This window comes from Lactuca serriola, chromosome 7 (genome assembly GCF_051521515.1).
Source record: "Lactuca serriola cultivar US96UC23 chromosome 7, Lser_US96UC23_V15, whole genome shotgun sequence".
Lineage (NCBI taxonomy): Eukaryota > Viridiplantae > Streptophyta > Magnoliopsida > Asterales > Asteraceae > Lactuca > Lactuca serriola.
Window position 1 is genome coordinate 36,946,811 of NC_136414.1, and position 22,439 is coordinate 36,969,249.

General features: G+C 34.7%; 1 protein-coding gene across 1 annotated transcript; it reads left to right on the top strand.

Annotated features, from left to right (window-relative positions):
• The first annotated feature begins 4,140 nt into the window (after positions 1–4,140).
• LOC145062528 (serine/threonine-protein kinase 12-like) lies at positions 4,141–7,300 on the top strand. The gene is made up of 12 exons (XM_079010121.1): positions 4,141–4,817; positions 4,951–5,025; positions 5,150–5,245; positions 5,353–5,438; positions 5,535–5,655; positions 5,747–5,826; positions 5,923–5,985; positions 6,123–6,241; positions 6,323–6,408; positions 6,514–6,635; positions 6,721–6,832; positions 6,952–7,300. Exons 1-12 carry the CDS (start codon positions 4,494–4,496, stop codon positions 7,042–7,044), a joined length of 1,377 nt encoding a protein of 458 aa, XP_078866247.1. The 5' UTR covers positions 4,141–4,493; the 3' UTR covers positions 7,045–7,300.
• Positions 7,301–22,439: the final 15,139 nt, after the last annotated feature.

The window sequence follows — 22,439 nt, forward strand, 5'->3', positions numbered from 1 at the left end:
ATCTTAGAAAAGAAATCTGCCCCTTGAAGTTGTAACGTCCCAAATTTCAAACCAATTTTTTTCATTTAAAACACATATTATGCATTCAAAACCCATTTCTAAAAACATAAATAACATCCATTTGTTTCAAATGCATAAGGTTTTAACATAGTTAAATTATGAAAACCAACGGAAGTCGAATAACAACATAACATTAATGTGAATGTACAGTCACGTTGCACCCTTCTCTCGAACAACCTTAATTACATTTAACTTAACAACAAAAACATAAGGCTTAGTGAGTTCCCCAATATACCACATATTTCACCATACATATAATGCATACTAACAAAGGCTCTTAACTTTAGCCCATCATAACAAATCAATATACATATCCGTATTGGGCATCTCTAGTTTATGGCCTGTTATGGTCTTATGATCATCCAAACTAAGCCTATTTAACTCATGACTTTTTTCCGATTCTGTCATCAACTAACAAAGCATATCCAAATACAAACAAAACTACACAGAAGACTACTACTAATATTGAAGGATCACTTTATGAACGGGTAGTCATACGTAGTCGGAAAATAAGATAGACAGTCGAATGAGAGCAATCAATCAGACAAGAACCATGCACTAAGGCCAAGTTAAGAGTTCTCAAGCTATCTAATTTAAACTACATACAACCCCTAGGGCATTCAATCAATGATTCACCTATATTAGCAATACCCTAACCATTCATGAAACCTAACAATACCATTATCGTACCCTAATGGTACATACATAACAAAGACTGTTATAGTCCACTAGCATAATCGTACCCTAATGGTACATATACCCTATTATACAAAAGCAATGTAACATGTAATATAGTGAGAAAACTCACCTTAATCCAACAAACATAATCTCCATAAAAAGTCTTTGTAATGTAACGACCAATGCAAACCACCCAGTAACAAGTCGTCTGAGTAACAATACTGACATGTGGCAAATGATATTTTACCTCTCTAAATGTGTACAACACATCAATAACATTTATTTAGTTCATTCCTCAAGTATTACTTTATATTACACTTTATTACTACTTTTAAAATCGTTATATCAACCAACTCATGGACCGATTTATCCCTCACAATGTAACACCCAGTTCCAGGTAAGCACCATTTTGGAAATTTTGATTAATTCTTAAAGTTTAAACCCTGGTCACGACTTAAGCACTAAGGTGTCACGACGTGACCCCAATTGGAAGAAACTTGCATATCCTTGATTCTCACGACGTGAGCCCTTATAGTTCACGATGTGAGACCTGGTTGCAAGGGAAACCTTTTTTTGGGGGATTTATTATGTATTTAAAGGAAGTGAGGGCTAGGGTTAGCCCACCCTCAACATCCATCACCTCCTAACACCCCCTTGAAACCCTAGCACCTTATAGTTGTTTTGAGCTCATTTGTGGTGATTTATAGCAAAGAAGAAGAAGAGGAAGATCATCTAGTACTCCATTTCAGCATTCAAGCCTCACTATCACTCATCTCCACACCTTTTGGACCATTGTGAGTTTCCAAGTTCAATGCTTTATGAGTTAATAAGTTTAGATCTAGGTTTTTATGAGTTATCTTTCATGCCCAAGATGATATAGTGTTTGGGACCCATAAAGTTGCCAACTTTATGGATCTCCGGTGTCCTTTTGATGAAATACGTATTGGATCTGAAGTATGGATAGGTTTTGAAACTCCTGCATAAGCTTCTAATGTCATTTCTTCCTTTTGTGCCTTGGCTTGTGTTGGGACATGTGTTGGACATGCATGTCCAAAAAGCTTATGATCTTTATGATGTTTTGAAGTAGATAAGACATTCTGGAAGTTTTGGTTGCTTGTCTAAAAGGATTAAGAGCTTATCCAATCAAGTGGTTTAGAATAATTCTCACGACATGAGGACTGGTGTCTCATGACATGAGAATGGAGAAACATGATTATTTCGTCTTATTAGGCCATGACGTGACCAATATATGGTCACGACGTGATGATTGTTTGGATGAATTTTGAATGGGGATTTTGACCGTTGACTGTTGACTTTGACCAAATTTGACTTTAGGACATTTGGGGTAATTTGAATTGTAGATTGAGACTGGATCCTTGTTTATTTCATAAGTGATATGTAGAGACAGTGTTTAGAGTAGTGATCAACTTAGCTATCTTCCAGTTTGTGAGGTGAGTCTTCCTTACTATACTCGTGGGTCAAAGGCACCAATGTCGGCCCACCAGATTGTGTTATGTATCTTGGTATATAGGATGTGCTATGCTATATTAACTTGTTAGATTGGTAGAATTGTATGATTACCTGTATTTGCTGATTATGATTTATCTGTTACATATGTCAACATATTGGTGGTTGGGCTGAGGCAGGAGGCTAACAAACAATGGATGAGTGGGTTGAGGTGGTACTGCTTTATGTGGTAGACCAAAAAACCCAAGATCATTGAGTTGAGGCTGTAAGCCAACAAACTCTGGACGGTTGGGTTGAATCCATGGGCTAACAAATCCTATTTGCATGTATTGTACTTATTAATATTGTGTAAGGTATTTTGGGGGAAACTCACTAAGCTTTGGCTTACAGTTTGATTCTTATGGTTTTAGGTACATTTGAGGATAGGGGTAAGGCGAAGGCGTGATTGTGCACATCTTTCTCGATATTTACTTGATCTATGAGTTTGGGATACTCTTATTATGTTTATAACTTTTGGAAACTATGTTTTGAATAATTTATGGATTTTGATATGATTTTAAAATGAAACATTTTGTCATGATTTTTGGGATGTTACACTTAACCCTAACCCCACGAATGGTTGATGCTAATTATTGAATAACATTCCCTTAGCTTTCCATATAATTAAAGCACATGATCTAATTATTTTTCCATCAACTTCTAATTATTTAACAAATTGACCATAAAAATTGTCCATTTTCTAGACCAATCAGAAAATAGTGACCAACATCCTAGACGGGGTGAGAATCATCATGCTAACGACTTAAATTCCAAACAAAATATGTAAAATACACATCACGAATTGTAACCAAAAGGCAAAAAGGTATAAGTTCAATTACAAGTTTTCCAAAAATGGGAATTGTTTGCTTGATTTTGGGACATTGGTAAAGGCAACTATTGCATGTGTTTTGGAATAGAGTAGTTTAATTTAATGTAGATTATGTGTCAAGTGGATCTTGATACTAAAACAAATTATATCCATGAGACTGATAGAAACATGAGAACATAACTATGATGATGGAAGTTTAGAAGATACATGAAAAGGGAAGCATGTAGTTGTGTTGCACTATCCTAAGGCATGCCTTCATCTTGTTTAGTTGTCTTATCCTCTTCCTCTATTGCCTCAAATACACTTGCTCTCAAGTCTCAACACAACCTTTCACCAATACCAACTTTATCAACCAATAAATTTATGGAGTTCATCCAAAAAATAATCTTTTTGGTTTGAATAGATTCCTACAAAGATCATGGTTCTGATTTCAGTCAGTCCTATATCCATCATAACATTGATGGTATGCAAAAAAGGTTATGCATACTTTTGTACATACCTCTTCAATTTTAGCATTTGTATAAACTCCTCCCTACACCGGAGATAAAATAGATGTAACACATATTCAAATTGGACAACATAGATGACATTTACAAACTTTTTCAAATGGACACGTACTTGCTTGATATTAGAGAAAGCTCCATCATCCCACAATTTTCCTCCAAATCCCCTCAAGGTAAATCATTCACAAATATATATAAGAGAATACTTTTAAGTTTTAACTTTAGAACAACATGAATAATTGACGGTAGAAATGAATTTCCACGATCATGGAAGAAACCTGATGTTTGCATATGTGAAAATCAAACATAAAAGAGAATATTATTAGATAATGTGACATTTCCACTACTATACCTTTTCTTTTGAATAGAGCAAATGATAATGAAAACCCAAAATCATGAATAACACATTTAATTAATTTTGTTGTATGATTTTGTATATTATTACATAATGTAACATTTCAACTAAACAATCTGTTTTACCGTTTATCAAAGTTGTTAAGGACAGTTATATAGCCATTTCGGGGGCATTTTGGGAAAAAAAACAGGAAGGGTATTTACCAATAGAAATCAAGCCGAAGGAGCCAAAATGAAACTTTTCCTCTTGCTTGGTTTCTCCTCTATATTTCCGCAGCCTTGATCTTGACAATCTGTCACCAAATCAACGGAACCCTGTCTACGATCCTATTCAGATCAACGATTGTCAACGTCTTCATCAACGACGACGGCGAGATCCAAAGATGCAACACTGAAGTTTTCTGTCTCCGGGCATTGGAGTTGTTATTGGTACAAAATTCATTTCAAAATTTCAAGAATTTAGTTCGCAAAATGAGTGTATAAAGTATAAACAGTAGTTTTTATCCGGTTGGGTTCCAAGAAATTGCTCAACGGGCATTGGATATCACTTGTTTCGAGTAAAAATGGAGTCGCAACCACCAATTAGGTTTACGCTAGGGAGACAATCGTCAATGGCGCCGGACCGGGTTTCGGATTCCGATTCGGAAGAAGAAGAGGTTGATGGACTGGATGCGATTGATCCTAGGGTTAGGTTGATGTTTTTTTCAAGTGAGGGTAATTTGGATGGGATCAAGGAGCTTTTAAGTTCAGGAACTGATGTTAATTTTCAAGATATCGATAATCGAACTGCGTTACATGTGGCAGCTTGCCAAGGGTTTTGTGATGTTGCCGAATTGTTGTTGGAAGGAGGTGCTGAAGTTGATGTCAAAGATCGATGGGGTAGCACTGTAAGATTTTATAATTCCTATTAATGTCAATTTTTGTTATCTAATCACTGTTCTTCCATTTACAACATTCAGAGTTTTTGTTTATCAAGGCATTATAAACTCAATTTTGAACAATGTGATATTCCTTAAACAGCCTCTTGCAGATTCAATCCATTACAAGAACCATGACATGGTCAAACTCTTGGAGAAACATGGTGCCAAACCTCTCGTAAGTTCTTATACTTGTTATAAATCATAATAACTTCATATTCTTGTTTATATATAAAGATTTATAGTTATAATTTCTTATTTCTAATTGTTTCTTTTCTTAATTATAATCTGTATATACTTAGATGGCTCCAATGCATGTCAAAAATGCTCGTGAAGTTCCAGAATATGAAATTAATGCTAAAGAACTTGATTTTACAGATAGTGTCAACATTACTAAGGTAAGTAATCATTTGATTTAATTTATAATTTATAATTTATAATATATAATAAAATCTTTTTATTTTCTTCATGTGGTTAAATAAATGTTGTTTGGAACTTTTTTTAGGGTACATTCACCATAGCTTCATGGCGTGGAACTAAAGTCGCAGTAAAAAAACTTGGAGATGAACTTTTTACTGATAAGGAGAAAGTGTGGGTTGTTTAGTTACTATAAATATGTTTTTTTTTTTTAAAATAAATTGTAATACATTATTTTGTAATTTAATTTATTTTTATGGTTATTAACAGGAGGGCTTTTAGGGATGAGCTTGAATTACTTCAAAAGATACGACATCCAAATGTGGTTCAGTTTTTGGGTGCTGTAACTCAAAGTAGTCCAATGATGATCATAACCGAATATTTACCAAAGGTTTCTTTTCGATGAAGGGCATTTTCGTCATTTCCTGTCCTGTCTTATCTTAATTATTAAATAAAAAAAAAAAGTTTTCCATGTATTTTAGGGTGATCTTCGTCTATTTTTGAAGAGAAAAGAAGCACTAAAGCCGTCAACGGCTTTGAAATTTGCCATGGATATTGCAAGGTACTTGTTGTTTTAGGTAGAAGGGTATTTTTGTACTTTCACTTCTTGGTTAAAATTGTCTTTTTAGTTAATCGTAATAACTTTTGGCGATGTCAGGGGGATGAACTATTTACATGAAAATAAACCAGAACCGATTATTCACAGGGATCTAGAGCCTTCGTAAGTTTTTTTTTTTTTTTTTTTAACAAACTTTATATATATATATATATATATATATATATATATATATATATATATATATATATATAAATATTTTTTTTAAATTGTATGTTTCTTTATCATAATTGTTAAAACAGGAATATTTTGAGGGCTGATTCTGGACATCTAAAAGTTGCAGACTTTGGAATCAGTGAGCTGTTCAAAGTCACAGATAATGTCAAACAAGAAAAGCTCATGACATATAATGACACTACATGTGAGTGCTATTTTTCTACTTTCATTTCTTCCTATTATATTTAATTACTTTTTTTTTGAATGATTTGTTATAATATAACAGGGAGATATGTTGCTCCAGAGGTCTTTAGAAATGAAGACTATGATACCAAAGTCGATGTTTTCTCATTTGCCTTAATTTTACAAGAGGTATTACTACTATAATATCTTTATAATATATGTTTCATCTTTTTTAATATTTAAACCTTTTTGTTTACTTTAAAAATTAAATATTTGTCCTTTGATCTGGTGAAGATGATTGAAGGCTGCCAACCATTTTTCACGATGGATGAAAATGATGTTCCGAAAGCATATGTTGCAAATGAACGCCCTCCATTTAATGCTCCATCAAAAAGTTATGCCCATGGGCTTAAAGAGTATGTTCTATGAAGGATTGAAATGTCATTTTATATAATATTATATTTTGATAAGTTGTTTTTTTATAAATCTTTTATCTCACAGATTGATTGAACAATGTTGGCATGAGAATCCAAATGAGAGACCAACATTTAGGAACATAATCCCTCGATTGGAATCAATTTTTTATTCTATAAATCGTAGGAGGCGTTGGAAGGTATATATATTTCTTTCACTTTTTACACACACACATACACATACACATACACATACACATACACAGTTCTTTTATCTGCATTATTTCTATATTAAGTAAAAAAAGATATATCTATATAGGTTCGACCATTGAAGTGGTTTCAGAAAATGGAGACAATTTGGAAGAAAGAAGATTCTGAAAGAAGTAGTCGTGATCGATCATCTCACATTTAAAATGGTCAACATGCTATAAAATGGTCAACATTTATGGAAGACAAAGAAGGGTTTATGATTACTTGAAACTATTGAGCTATGTGTAGATTGATCTTATGTTGTTTATAGTTTCATCATTCTTGTCTAATTTGTTGCAAAAATGGATGCTTGTGTATATTGCTCAAAGATGTAATAGACTGAGCATGAGTATTGTTGTGGTTGAAGGTTAAACAATTAAACATGCATTCAAACCATTATGATCTAGAAATCTTTGAAATTCTTACGGATTTTATATATGTTTGATTTTAGGGATGAAGATTAAGAAAATGGGGTTTGATTTGTATCACGTTTGGAATTGATTTTGGTTGAAGTTGTTTAATTTTGGGGTTTCAAGATAGAGATGTATGTGAGAAGGGATATGAAGAGGATGGAAGTGACAAGGGTGAATTAGTAATCCTAACTTAAATACCTAAACAATTTGAAATTTGTTGATGTATTAGCAATTCTACGTACTTTTTATTAAGACATTCGAGGAGAAGACTACTCTAGCCACTATGACGAATTTGTTTGCCATGAAGTGGCATAAAGTTTTGCTAATGGAAAACAACGACCAATGTAAAACATGAAAAGTTAGTTAATTAAAGCACGATGCCTAAATCAGAATTCTTTTACTATTACACAACCTATTTAAAAGTAACCTTGGGAAACATGGCCTATGTAATAAACCCTTTACATAAAGCACAACTTGTGTAAAAAGGAAAATGGGTTAGTTTTTGTTCATTAACATTATAAGATCCCTTTAATAATTCTTGAAACAGGAACAACACGGCCCATGTAACTTGGTCGACTTAAAATGGCGAGATTAAAAGGGTTTATTTTTATTCTTCAACAACTTGAATTAAGGGTGAGTTCTCCTTGGTTGTAACTTTGTTTACTTTAATGGAAGATTTCTCATAAACTATAGATGTTGAAACTTTTTGTATGTAATAAATCTTGAAGTATGAAATATGGGGAACAAGTTTTCAAGCGTAGAACATCAAAATTATTAAACGTAATTTATGACTTGATGAATAAAGAAGTTTGACCAGAACCCTAGTTCTGATAATTTGCTAAATACTTGAAATTGAACATGAATGTCGATGGATTAATACATATGGTCATGTTATCCATAGTTATTAATATGTTACAAGTATGTGATTAGGGTTTACAAGCTTTGGATGATTATTGCATGTACAATTAGAAAAATCTAGATCCAAAGCTTTAGGGTTTGCATGTGCATCATATGATTGATGTTTTACTCATAACCCAACAATGGTATCAGAGTCTAGGTCGTTTTTCTTTTGTATTTGATGCTTAACTAAATAGTTCAAAGCTGAAAAGTCGAAAAATTTGCATCTGACTGATGAACTCGTTGTCACATGATGAACTCGACGAGTCAGGGCTACTCGACGAGTACAGTCTGTGACTCGGCGAGTTGGCTCGTCTGTTGGCAGATTTTTTCGGGATTTTGGCCAGAATTAAATTGGGATAATTACCAAAAACATTTTTAACTGATAAAATTTGATTTTTTTTCAATAAGGTATTGATTATCCTAATACAATTGAAAGAAAATTGTCAATAAATAAAATAATTACTTGTTTATAAGATAAAATTAATTATTTGTTTTTTTATTTGAATTATCTTCTCTTAAATCAAAGATTAGGTCAAATTATGTGATAAAGATTAATAATATGATTATTTAATTATTTTTTCAAATTTGATCTATAAGATGTTTTGAAAAGTTTCAAAACCTGCCCTTAAGTTTTGGAATTTTAAATTTTGATTAATAGTTTTAATTTTGAAATATTTAAATTCTAAACCCTAGAAGTTTACAAGTTTAAAATTCAACCCTTATAGTATTATAATATTATAAGATTAATAATTATATATATGTATAAGATAAGCTAGTCTTACCCTTAATAGGTCTTATTCACGAAGCTGATTTATAAGAGGGGGGGGGGGGGTATAAGGTTACTACCTATAAAATGGTGGTTTAATGGGTGTATACTCTCACCCACCGCTTCCTTGATTGGTGGAGGGTCCTCAGCCGAACGGGTAGGATAGGACAACTAATTCCTCATTAATAAGTATAATGAACTATAAAGTAACTAAATGTTTTTATAAATTCTCAATATTAGTTACTTTAGGAAAAATGTGAAAGTGATGCTATTCCATGAAATTACACTTTGTACCTTGCCAAGTTGTTAGTGGAGCGTGCGTAGATAACAGACACACTAATTTGGGACTATCAATGGTGGCAAAGAGTAGCCCGATATTTATCATAGATCAATGGAGCGTGTGTGATTAACCGACACATTGATTAGGTGGTAAATGACATCGAGAGTACCAAGTACATTTGCATGGTTATTCACACCTTATTTGTGATCCTCGGTATCCTAATCACAAATTTGAAGGGCATATCGAGATTTAAACATGCCATTGAAAAGTTCAATGAATCTCAAAAGAATCTAGGAATTTCAATTCATTTAAAACTTAATTGTCTTTTTCGTTTTTCATGGTGGAAATTGGTAAATCACCATTTACCTACCTTGAAATTATTTGCAATTAGATTACGACATCCCTCTTCTTAATTGTAAATAATTGTGTTGGGTCTTAGCCCTAATTTCTCATTTGGGTGTTAAATTGAGGATTCTTATCTAATCTAAACTTTGTCTCTTTTCTTTTTCAGATGTCTACTCAAAAAACAACGCTTCTGGCTTATTCTCACTCATGAACTTGTGTGGGAGGGTGATATTCGATGGGGGTCTAACTTTAATGATTGGATCCACAACATTCGCATGGTCACCCGCTACGAGGACAAAGAGTACGTTCTCGACAAAGAGCTGAAGGAAATTAACCACACTGCTGCTACTCCCGAGGAAATTCCTGCGTACAAAACTCATGAGCAAGATGCTACAAAGGTTCATTGCACCATGCTCGCAACAATAACTGCTGAACTCCAAAATTCCTACGAGGACTACTATCCATACGAGATGCACCAAGATTTAATGGAAAGGTACCATCAAAGTGCTAGGCAGGAAAGGTACGAGATCATCGCTGTGATGATCACTACCAAAATGAAGGTTGGAGAGTCCATCACGGTCCACTTGCAGAAAATGCAAAGATTCGTGGACAGCTTGCTGAAGTTGAATGTAAACTTCGATTTTGAGTTGGCCATAGATATCATTCTACACTCCTTACCTCCCTGTTATGATCAGTTTTGTATGAATTATCATATAAACAAGGAAAAGGTCACTCTAAGCAAGCTTCAACGCTTGCTAAGGACTGCTGAAAGTAGTCTAAAGGAAAATCTATTGCATCTACTCCTACTACTGTTGCCCCTGTCTTGGCTATTGGGCAAGGAAAAGGAAAGAAGAGGAAGGCTCCTTCTAAGAGCCACAAGGGAAAGTCTCACGATGGTACCTCTTCTAGTATAGCCAAAGCTGGTCCTGTTGCTCCCTCTTCCAACCCGAAGGATGCAGAGTGCTTCTATTGCCACAAGAAAGAGCATTGGAAACAAAACTGCCCGAAGTACCTGCAGGACATCAAGGATAGGAAGATAAAGCCACCTTCATAGGTATTTATACTATTCAATCTAATAACTCATCACATGCTATGTATTGGGTCCTCGATACAGGATGTGGTTTTCACATTTGTTCTAATTTGCAGGGTCTAAGAAGAAGTAAGGATGTGGAGCAAGGAAAGATAAACTTGATCATAGGGAATAGGAAAACGTCGCCTGTCACCAAGATTGGAGTTTACTCTTTAGTGCTTAGTAGTGGGTTAGGTTTAGATTTGAATAATTGTTGCTACTCTTCCAAAATGACACAAATCATTATTTATTTTCATGGTTTGTATAAACAAGGTTTTAGATTTTCGTTTAATAATGGAAATGGTTCTATTAATGCTTTTTTTAATGGTACTCTCTATTTTGAAGCATTGCCTTGTAATGGTATATATGAAACTGTGATGGTTGTAGACAACTTAGGAAATGATGTGTTGCATATCGATTCTTCTAATGGTTTGGACAAAGCATGCTTGTGGCATTGACGTCTTGGACACGTCAACAAGAAGCGCATAGCCCAACTCCAAAAGGATGGAGTGTTGGAGTCATTCGACCTTAGGGATGATGACACATGCGAATCTTGTTTACTTGGAAAGATGACCAAGTCACCTTTCACTGGTACTTGTGAAAGGGGTGAGGGTTTATTGGATCTCATACATATAGATGTATGTGGGGCCTTTAGACCCACCACAAGGGATGCGAATCGCTTCTATGTGACTTTCACCGATGATTATAGCAGATATGGGTACATCTACTTAATCAAGCACAAGTCAGAAACCTTGGAAAAGTTTAAAGAGTTTAAGCAAGAAGTGGAGAATCAGTTGGGAATGAAAATTAAGATGCTTCGATCCGATCGAGGAGGTGAGTACCTTAGTATTGAATTCCACGACTACCTCAAGGAATGCAAAATTGTTTCGCAATTGACGCCACCTAGGACACCGCAGTTAAATGGTGTGACTGAGAGGCACAATCGAACCTTGTTGGACATGGTTCGTTCCATGATGAATCGAGCTTTGTTACCTATCTCATTTTGGGGGTATGCCTTAGAGACTACCGCCCATATACTTAATCTAGTCCCGAATAAGAAGGTTGCCAAAACACCTCACAAGATGTGGACAGGGAAAGCTCCCTCGTTGTCACATATCAGGGTTTGGGGTTGCGAGTCTTTCGTAAGACGAGAGACTCACGACAAGCTCGAACCTCCTGAGCGGTGTATTTTCATCGGCTATCCACAAAAGTCTTTTGGATATCTCTTTTATAGACCGAGTGACAATGTTGTCTTCGTTGCGAGGAGAGGGGTTTTCCGAGAGCGAGAAATCATATGCCAAGAAGACAGTGGGAGGCAAATTGATCTTGAAGAGCTTCAAGAATCAAATAGTGAAGAAACCTCTAACACTAGCGATCAACCCGAGGAGGAAACTCCCGTTGAACCAATTGACGAGTCCTTACCTCTTAGATGTTCTAGTAGTGTTAGTGTTCCACCTATGTTGTATGGTTTCCATATAACAAGTGAAGGTGATACGTTTATTAGTGATAGCACATTAATAAATTTGGATGAACCTAACACCTACAAGGAAGCCATGGCAGGCTCAGAGTCTGCAAAATGGAAAGAGGATATGGACAACGAGATTCGGTCCATGTATGAAAATCAAGTTTGGAACTTGGTTAACAGTGTGCCAGGTCGTAAGACGATCGGGTGAAAATGGATCTTCGAGAAGAAGACCGACATGGATGGGAAAGTACACACGTATAAGGCGCGACTGGTTGCAAAGGGCTTTACTCAAACTCCCAGAGTTGACTATGATGAGACCTTCTCACCAGTAGAGAAGATTAAATCTATAAGGGTTATGCTAGCCATAGCTGCATTTCATACTATGAAATATGGAAAATGGATGTCAAAACCGCTTTCCTTAATGGAAAGTTGGTTGAAGATGTTTACATGAGTTAGCCAGAGGGTTTTGTTAATGCAGAGCACCCTAATAGAGTGTGTAAGCTTGAGAAATCTATCTATGGATTGAAACAAGCATCTCGCAGATGGAATCTTTGTTTCAATGAGAAAGTCAAAGAGTTTGGTTTTTCGAAAAGCGACGATGAGTCCTGCGTGTATGTCAAAGCTAGTGGGGGTATAGTTAGCTTTCTCGTATTGTATGTGGATGATATACTGCTTATAGGAAACGACGTCCCAACCCTGCAGGAGGTTAAGTCTCAGCTTGGGAAATGCTTCGCTATGAAGGACCTCGGAGAAGCTGCTTATATTCTTGGGATAAGGATATTGAGAAATAGGAGTAGAAGACTAATAGGACTTAGTCAAAGTACTTACTTTGATAAAGTGTTAAAACATTTTAGCATGGAGAATTCCAAGAAAGGGGAGTTACCAATCCAAAGCAATACCAAGTTAAGACTCAAGTTGACCGAAATTCCATCAGCTCTTCCTTTCTCCCTGTCATGTGACGCGAGCAACCACTGTCTATGTACCATTCATCGTCGAACTGCTCTTCACGTGTAACCTGCAAAAATTAAGCAGATTTAGGAACCCAAAGTTTCTTGGGTCCTTGTGAGCCTTTTACAGAACAGGGAATTGTAAGAGAAACATCAACCAAAAATGTTCTTTTTATTAAGGTTGTTTCATCTTTTCTTTTTATAGTGAAAACCTTGATTTTATTAGATTTGAGTTCTTTAGGTTCAGTTTTTGAATTAACGTTAGCAGTCTTTCGGTTCTTCACTTTGGGTTCAAACGACGTATTCTTATCGTTTTCTGGAAAGAGCTTTCCTTTTCCCTTTTGATCATTCTATGAGTGAGAGTGAGAATGAGAAGGATGAGACTTGAGAGTGTAGTTAAGCTTTTGGTCATTGCTCTTACTTGGTTGAGAGCCGAAACTACTTTCCTTTCGGTTCCTTTCATCGGTTGATGTAGGACCAAAACCATCCTTTCGGTTTCTCACAACTTGAGGACCAAAACTTCTTTTTCGATCATCGTTCGTCTGAGGATCGAAACTTCTCTTTTGGTTGCTATGCCTTTGTGGGCCGAAACTCTGTTTTCGGTTGTCTTGATTCTGGGGACTGAAACCCTTCTTTCGGTTGTTTTCATTATGTTGAGCGCGAGAGACTGAGTTTGTTTTTGCTTCTTCCTTTAATTAAAGGACTTTTCATAGCGAACGTAATTAGGGTTTTGGGATTGCCAAAACTATTTCCTTTCAGTGAGATTCTTCTTGTGTCTTAAATTACGTTGACGCTTTCTTTCAACCACCTATTTTGGATTTTTGTGGATGTTGGCCTTTTTCTTTGGTCTTTGAGCCCGAGTTTCGCTCTTCAGCGAAGAGGTTTCGCTTGATATCATGACCGGTTCACCTGAAGGACTTTTGGTACCATTTGTGCTTGGCACATCAAAACGTGTGGGTTCATTGAGTGGTTCTGCCACATACCTACCCTTCACTCTCCATGATGTTTTCTTAGATAAACCTTATGTTTCATCAGCGTTATCAATTGGTACTGACCAGAAAAATTCATCGCAGCCATCAACACTATCTTCTTCTACCAAAGTTGTCCGTTTGGCTGTTTGTTGCCGAGTAACTCCTTTACCTGTATAAACTTGATTTGGAGTTGTTTGGACCTTTTGATAAACCACAACCTTCTCCTTTAGGACTTTAGTTTTGTTTTTGGATAAACGAGCGAACTCAACAGAATTTTCTGAAATAAGATTTTTATTGGTTTCGGGTTCGCTTTTGACAAATTCAGAACAGTCCACCTCATCTTCTACAAATAAACTCATTTCATCATCCTCATTGAACTCAGAAGTGTTTTCAATGTCAATTTTATTTATAGAATTCAACTTGGCATTCAAAGAGTCAAATTTCAGTATAGTCTTGGTTTTAATTTTTAATTTGTCATTTTCATCCAACAAATTTTTGAGCATGTCCTTATGGTCTTTTGACTTTATGAAGGACTCTATTTTGTCAAGACCAATTTTGTAAGCAGGTGAGATATCATCAGAAGAAACAACGTTTTCACAGTTATATGCATCGAAATCAATTTCATCCTCCTTTAACTCAAGGAAGGGTAAAATCATACGATGTATCTTCTTCCCTATATCAAAATCAAGATGCAATTGAGTAATGTTGGAGTATATCCGTTTAGCAATTAGACAAAAAACATTCCGTTGTTTTAAAAGCTTTAAATTATCTCTTTGCAAATAAATTGTTTCATCCCTAGACCTAATTAACTCCTTCTCCTTCTTCTCAATACATATACACCTCTCCTCACACTTCGACGATATCTTGCTGATTTGATCAGTTAGGTTAGAATTTGTGACGCGAGTTTGAGTTAGACTACCACTTATACTAGAAAATTTAGATTTTAATCCATTAAGTTCTTTTTCATAGTTTGTGATGGGGATATGTAAAGAAACAAGAATGGATTGTACCTTCTTGATCAACTCATCGCATTCGTTGATCTGCTCACTAACAAGTTTCGCTGCAAAACACCTGTCTTCTCGCTCGTTCGCTTCATCTAGTCCCCCATAAGTGGTATAGCCTCTCATTTGTGACACTTCAGAGGTCACCATCAGACACCTTCCTGCAACGTTCTCTTCTTTCACAAACAAAGCCCTGCCATGAGTGGGCTTCCTCACTTCTTCGTCTTCAGAGTCAATGGAACAAACTTCAACACCGCCGAACTCATCGTCAACATTATTTCCCTACACAATAAGAGCATTCATAGTGTTATTAGATCCATCTTTCTTCTTCTTGATTTCCTCCAATCGTCGTGTGATGTGCGCTTCCTCGTCATCATCGTCATTCTTTTCTGACATCTTTCTCAGCATACAATCTTTGGCGAAGTGATTTTTGCCTCCGCAGTAGTGAGAATTAAAACTGAGTCACCACCAAGTTTTGCTTCCTTCTTTGGTTCTTCGGTCTGAGAAACACTCTTCGGCTCCTCCTTCGCTTTCTCGGCACTGTAGCTACCCTGCCAGTTTCGGTTCTTATTTGCTGGGAACCTTCTTTTGATGAACTTCTTGGGATTTGACACCATCAAAGCATAATCTTCACTTGTTAGATCATATTCAGAAAGATCTAAATCTTTTTCTTCTTTAGCAACATTCTTTCCTTTGGTGATTAGGGCCAAGGACCCCATGCTAGAAACCACGTTCATTTCTTTAGTCACTGCACTCTCATGTGACTTTAATATTCCCACCAGTTTTGCTAGAGAATAAGTCTTGAATTGTTCATGTGCCTTCACAGTAGACACTACAACCATCCATTCGGGTCTAAGGCCATTCATGAATGTGACCTTCTGTTCAATGACTTTTCTTTCAATCCCATGCTTTATCATCTTACCAAGGAGATGATTGAAGCCATCGAAGGCTTGAATAAGCTTCTTTTCGGGATTTTTCTTGAAGTCACCAACTTCTGAGAGCAATAATGTTTGGATTGAATGCTTAAGATCTTCATCCGTAGAATACAATTCCTTTAACCTGTCCCATATTTCCTTTGCTGTTGTGCATGAAATCACTAATCGAAACGTGTCCGATTGTAAAGCAAACCTAATCATCGTTAAAGCTTTGATGTTGCACTAAAACTTTTCTTTCTCATCTTGGGGTATGTATTTCACATCATTAACGAGTTGATTGTACTCCTTTTAAGTTTTAACAATTCTTGAAGTGATTGAGTGAGCGAATGGACCTACAGTAATCGCCTCCCAGATCAAATATCCATTGTCTTCTGAACCAATCACGTAGTCTTCGAAGTGATGCGTCCAGACCTCATAGTCTTGAGTGTACAATATAGGAATCCTTGTTGTCGATCCTATACTGTTGGAGATATTGATTGGGTTAGACTGAGAATCATCCATGGACATGACGATGTTTGTTCAAAAACCTGCTTAAGATCAGACTTGTAAATAACTTTAGGGTAAGATCGAATATTTAAAGAACTACGTCAATAGCAGATGGCAACTCTAACAATATCGATCAAAGCAGAAAAACCCTAAGATCTTCTTCAACATAAGAGATGTGTATGGATTACACAGTCTCCTGCTCTGATACCAATTGATGAGTTGAAAAACTCTTAGATTGATTAGATCTTCAACAGGTTAATCAATAAAACAAACAAACACAATAAACACGATATAGAATCAAGTAATGCTTAATGATTCAAATGTAGTCACGCCTCAGCAGAGCTCGACCAAGAACTTCCACTGTAGAGGCGAGCTAGGGTTTGTAGTACAATACCATAAATAATAAATGAAAAGCGATCATTACTAAGGATGCATGCATGCACCTTAAATACTAAAACCCTAATAAAAACAATCACAGTTGGACAGGCCCAAACCGGATAACAAAACTGGGCAAAGGACCGAGCCCAGAGACGCAACACTTTTGGACCCAACAATTTTTTCCATCTAAAAAGCGCTAGCGGCGCAACTTATTCCCCGTTTGCCTTCCATCATTATGTATTGAACTTTCAAAAATGCTCTTATAGATGTAACACTCTTGGCATTTTTTTTAAAAAAAAATCATCTAATTTATACCATAAGTCCTTGACAATACAACTATCATTGGAAATAATTTAAAGTAAATTGGGTTCACATGTTGAATAGAACCAAGATTTGACACGAATATGAATGGATTCCCCATCTACATTATCTTCCTCGGATGATTTGGATTTACCATTGATATGATAGGTTACTCTTTCACATTTACATATATAAAAATATTCAATGACAATCTGTATTTTGAACCATCAATTTTTAGTTTGAAACTAAATTGGGAATTAACATTTATCAATGCATAGAATGGTTGATGGGAATATACATTTCACATCCATTTGATAAACTTCAAAGTTTTTATGAGTTGCATATGCTAGAAAAATACGAACCGATTCCAGTCGAGCAACATGAGCAAATGCTTCTTCATAATCAATTCCTTCCTCTTCGAAATATCATTTTACCACAAGATGTGCTTTGTTTCAAACAACATTTCCTTCTTTGTCCATCTTATTCCTGAATACCCATTTAAGACCAACAACAGAAGCATCTTTCGGAGTTGGAATCAGTCTACATAATTTATTTCTCTCAAACTCATTTAGTTCTTTTTGCATTGCTTTGACCCAATCTACATGATTAAAAGCAACTTTAACATTCTTAGGTTCAATTATTGAAATAAAAGAATTAAACATGCAAATTTTCATTTTTGAAAATAAAGCTATCTGTTTTTCTTTTTGCTAAGCACAAGTTAAGAATCCTGAAAAAGTATCAATAAAGACTTGAGTTTTCGGAAGATCTTTTGTCCATTTAGTCAAATGTGGATAATTTTGATCATATTCTGGATCAATTTCAACAATTGTTTCTTCAACTTCTGATTGTACATCAGTGTCATGATTTAGTGAATTCCCCATGGACATTTGTGTTCATATTTAAATTCCCCTTGGAAATGATCACTATTATTCAAATCCCCCCTACACAAAATAATTATTATTTAAATTAGAATTGGAGTTCGAATTTAAAATAACAACTTCTTCATGTGAAAAAGTAACATAATTTTCTAAAACATTCTCCTCAGAAGTAAGATTTTCATTTTCATGAAGAATTTCAATATGTTCAATTGCATCATCAATTAGCTTCAACAATTCATCTTCTTTGTTATCTTTATGTTTCTCTGCAGAAGAAATTGTCTTTTCTGGCTCATCAAAAAGATTTAAAAATTCTTAATAAAGAATCATAAGAGGACAAGTGAGTATTAGAAGATGGAAAAATCTCATCAGATAGAACATCTGAATGTTGTTGAGAAATTTTGATAAATTTATCATCAAAAGTAACATAGTAGCTTTCTTCATTCCTTTTAGATTTCTTATTAAGAACACAAAAAGCTTTTGACATCAAGGAGTATCCCAGAAAAATTCATTCATCAGCTTTAACATCAAACTTGTTGCGATGTTCATACAAGTTGTAAATGAAGCACCTAGAACCAGAAACATGAAAGAATTTGACATTAGGTTTTTGTTTATTCAGGATTTCATATGGAGTAATAGAAAATATTTTATTAAGAAAAGAACGATTTTGAGTAAAACATGAGCTCCAATCGCTTCAGCCCAAAAATATAAAGGAAGATTAGCAAATGTTAACATTGTCATCACAACTTCACATAAGGAACAATTTCGTCCCTCAACTACACCATTCTGTTGTTGAGTATATGAGGCTCAAACGTTATGTCTGATTCCTTAATTTGCTTATCAAGAATTCTTCAAAAACTTGATTTTTGAATTCTGAACCGTTAGCGGTTCTGATTTTCCAACCTGGTTTTCACAATTGTAATTCTATCTGTTTCACAAAATCAATCATCCTTTTTGAAGTTTCAGATTTCTGTTTAAGAAAGAAAACCCATGCAAATCGTGAAAAGTCATCAACAATAAACAAAATGTATCTATTAACACCAATACTTTCAAGTGCTGAAGGACCACATAAATTAGTATGAATTAATTCAAGTGGCTCAACAATTTTAGTATTTATTATTGAATAATGACTTTTTATGCTTTCTTTTTCCCATTTCACAAAAGAAGAACAATCAACTTCGTCTTCAATAGAAATTTCACTCATTTCGCTTTCATCAAAGTCACAAGTATTCTCATTAGAAAGATTTTCTTCCGATTTCAATTTTTGGCATAACAAGTTATATTTCTTAATTGAATTTTGTTTGCCTTGTTGTTTATCTTCTTTAGTTAAAATATTGTTCATCATCAATATCTTTTCTTTGGATTTAATGAATTCCTCAACCTTTTCAAGTCCAATCATGTAAGCATCATGCAAAGATTTATCTGATGACATCACAAATTCACATTTATAAAAATTAGAATCAATTTCATATTCTTTAAACTCAAGAAATAGAAGAATCATCTTATGCAACTTTTCACCGATATCAAAATCAAGATAGAGCTGAGTAATATTATTGTATACACGTTTTGCTATCAGACAAAAAATATTACGTTGCTTAGTCAATAGCCTATTGTCTCTTTTAAAAATTATAACATCATCTTAAGGCCTTGTAATTTCTATGTTAAGGGCTTCTAATTTCATCATTCTCTCTCTTTACTTCTGAACATTTCCTTACAAAAACTATCGACAAGATCAGAATTCTTAATACGAGATCGCTTAAGACATTCACTTAAATTGGAAACTCTTCACTTCTGAACATTTACTTACAAAAACTATCGACAATATCATAATTCTTAATACGAGTTCGCTTAAGACATTCACTTAAATTGGAAATTGTAACATGCAATTCAGTCAGTTCGGAATCATAACAATTAATAGGAATATTTAGATATTAAAGAATAGAATGTACCTTGTTGATCACTTTCTCACATTCTCTTGCATTCTCTCTAACACTCTTCACTGACAAACAAACTTCCAATTTGCACCCTCATTTGTGAAATACTCCTGGATTTCAGAATCTGTACTTCCGACCATCAGACACTTTCCACCATCAAAAATCTTATCTTCTTTCACAATAAATCCTTTTCCATGAGTTGGCCTCCAAATTTCTTCATCTTCGGAATCTGTTGACCACACTTCAACTCTTCCATCGTTATCATCTTCTTCAAGAATTAGTGCCTTTCCATTACTTTTTGACTTCCAAAGCTCTTCAATTTTCTGATTGTAGTAATATTCATATTTTGTCTTTTCCTTCTTCTCATGCATCTTTCTTAACATACACTCTTTGGCAAAATGATTTTTACCATGACAATAATTATAGTCGTAGCCAGAATCACCGAGCAGCTTCTTCTCAACTTTCTTTTCTTCTTTTTGAAATTTCTTGTAATCATCACCTATTGCCTTTTCTGAATTTTAGTTATGATTTGTAAAAGTTCCATCACCATTGCATCCTTTGTTAAACTTGTTTCCTTTGATTTTTGAGTATTTTTTTATTGAAAAACTTTTTGAGATTGCTTACCATGAGCGCTTTGATTTCACTTGTGAATTCTTCATCAAAATTATCAGAATCAGAATCTTCATGAATCACCTTAGATGATTTGGATTTAGATCCTTCAGAATTAGAAACAAAAGCTAATGGACCTACATTTTGAATACTTTTTGCTTCTTTCAAGACAATCTTCTCCTGAGATTTGAGAATCCTAACTAGTTTAGCAAGTGAATAGTCCTTAAACTGTTCATGAGCTCTAACAGTTGAAACAATTTGCTTCCATTCAGACCTCAATCCATTTATAAAAGTAAACTTCTATTTAATTGTTTTCCTATCCAAATTGTGCTTCATCATTCTACTTAAAAAATGGTTAAAAGGAGTAACAATATGTTTAATTGATTCATTTGATTTTTGTTCAAATGAACCAAATCCAGATAAACGAATAGTTTGAGTCGAATGAAGTAAATCATCATCACCAGAGTATAATTCTTTCAATGTTTTCCAAATATTATAAACAATATCACAAGAACTCACCCAATGGTATGTTTCTGGAGGAAGAGAAACCTTAGAATTCTAAAAGCCTTTAGGTTAGACAATAGCAATTCTTTTTCATCAGAAACAATGAACTTTTCTTTAACCAGTTCATCAAATCTCTTTTGAATTTTAACAACTTCTTTAGTTTTTGTAACTATGTATGAACCTTCATTGATTGCTTTCTAAATGTATGAGCCATAAATTTCAATCCCAAGAACATAGTCCTCAAAATGAAGAGCCTAGATTTCATAGTCTTTTGGAAATAGAATTGGAATTCTATTTGTAGAACCAATATCACCATTGAGATTGAATGAAATCGAGTGAGAATCTTCTTTAGACATTTTCGAACGAAATTTCAACAGAAATATAGTAGAATCAAATCTTTAAGCTAAAAATGAGTTTCAAACAAAAAATCGAATGATTTGAACTAAGAATTTTGATCAAAATGTATTTAACGATTGCAAAATGCGGAATCAATCGAAAAACTCAGAGAAAAAAATAAGAACACGAAGAACTTATATCGATTTTGGATCTCAAAACTACTTACAAAACCCCTATCTCTGATACCACTAGATAGAATTTGTAGGAACGATAGATTATAGAATGAAAACGTCATATGAAGATTTGAATGATTTGGATGAACATAACAAGGTAACTAAGATTTGTTTGCATTAGAAGTATGATAGAACAATTCGTCACAATATTGTGAGAACTATTCTTTGAACATAATATCATTCCTCTCTACTAACTAATACTCCTATGTATAGGCATCAAAGGATCACTAGAAATGAATCCTAGGTCGACAGTTCCAAACAACAAACCTAAGATGAAATACTCATCCCAAAATCGAAATTACAACAACCATTTCGGAAGCAAAGAAAATATGTTAAACATTACAAACAGATACAACTTAGACGTAATCCAAATCCAAACCTTAACAACATGCGGTGGAGGCGGTGGCGCATGTGGTCATGGGAATGATAGGAAAATGGAAAATACGCCTAATAAATAGTAACAATACCAAAGAGAGTTTACACTAAGTAGAGATATTGTAGGATTCATACCAAACTAACCTGAAGAGAGATGAGACAGAGACAATGGTGGTCCTTGAGATGACTGGATTAGATCACATCACATGGCTTTCGGCAGCGAAACAATGACACAGGATCAGATACATGAGAATAGAGGTACTTGTGGTGGTTGACAACGGGTGACTGAAAAAAGATAGCAACAGGAGGTTGCTAGTTGCTACACCGAAAAAATGCCTCTTCAACTGATTTTTTTTTTCGTGAAAAGGCACTGGCCGCGTTGAGCCCTATAAAGGGTGTTGCTTGATATCATTTTTGATTTTGAAAACCCCTTACA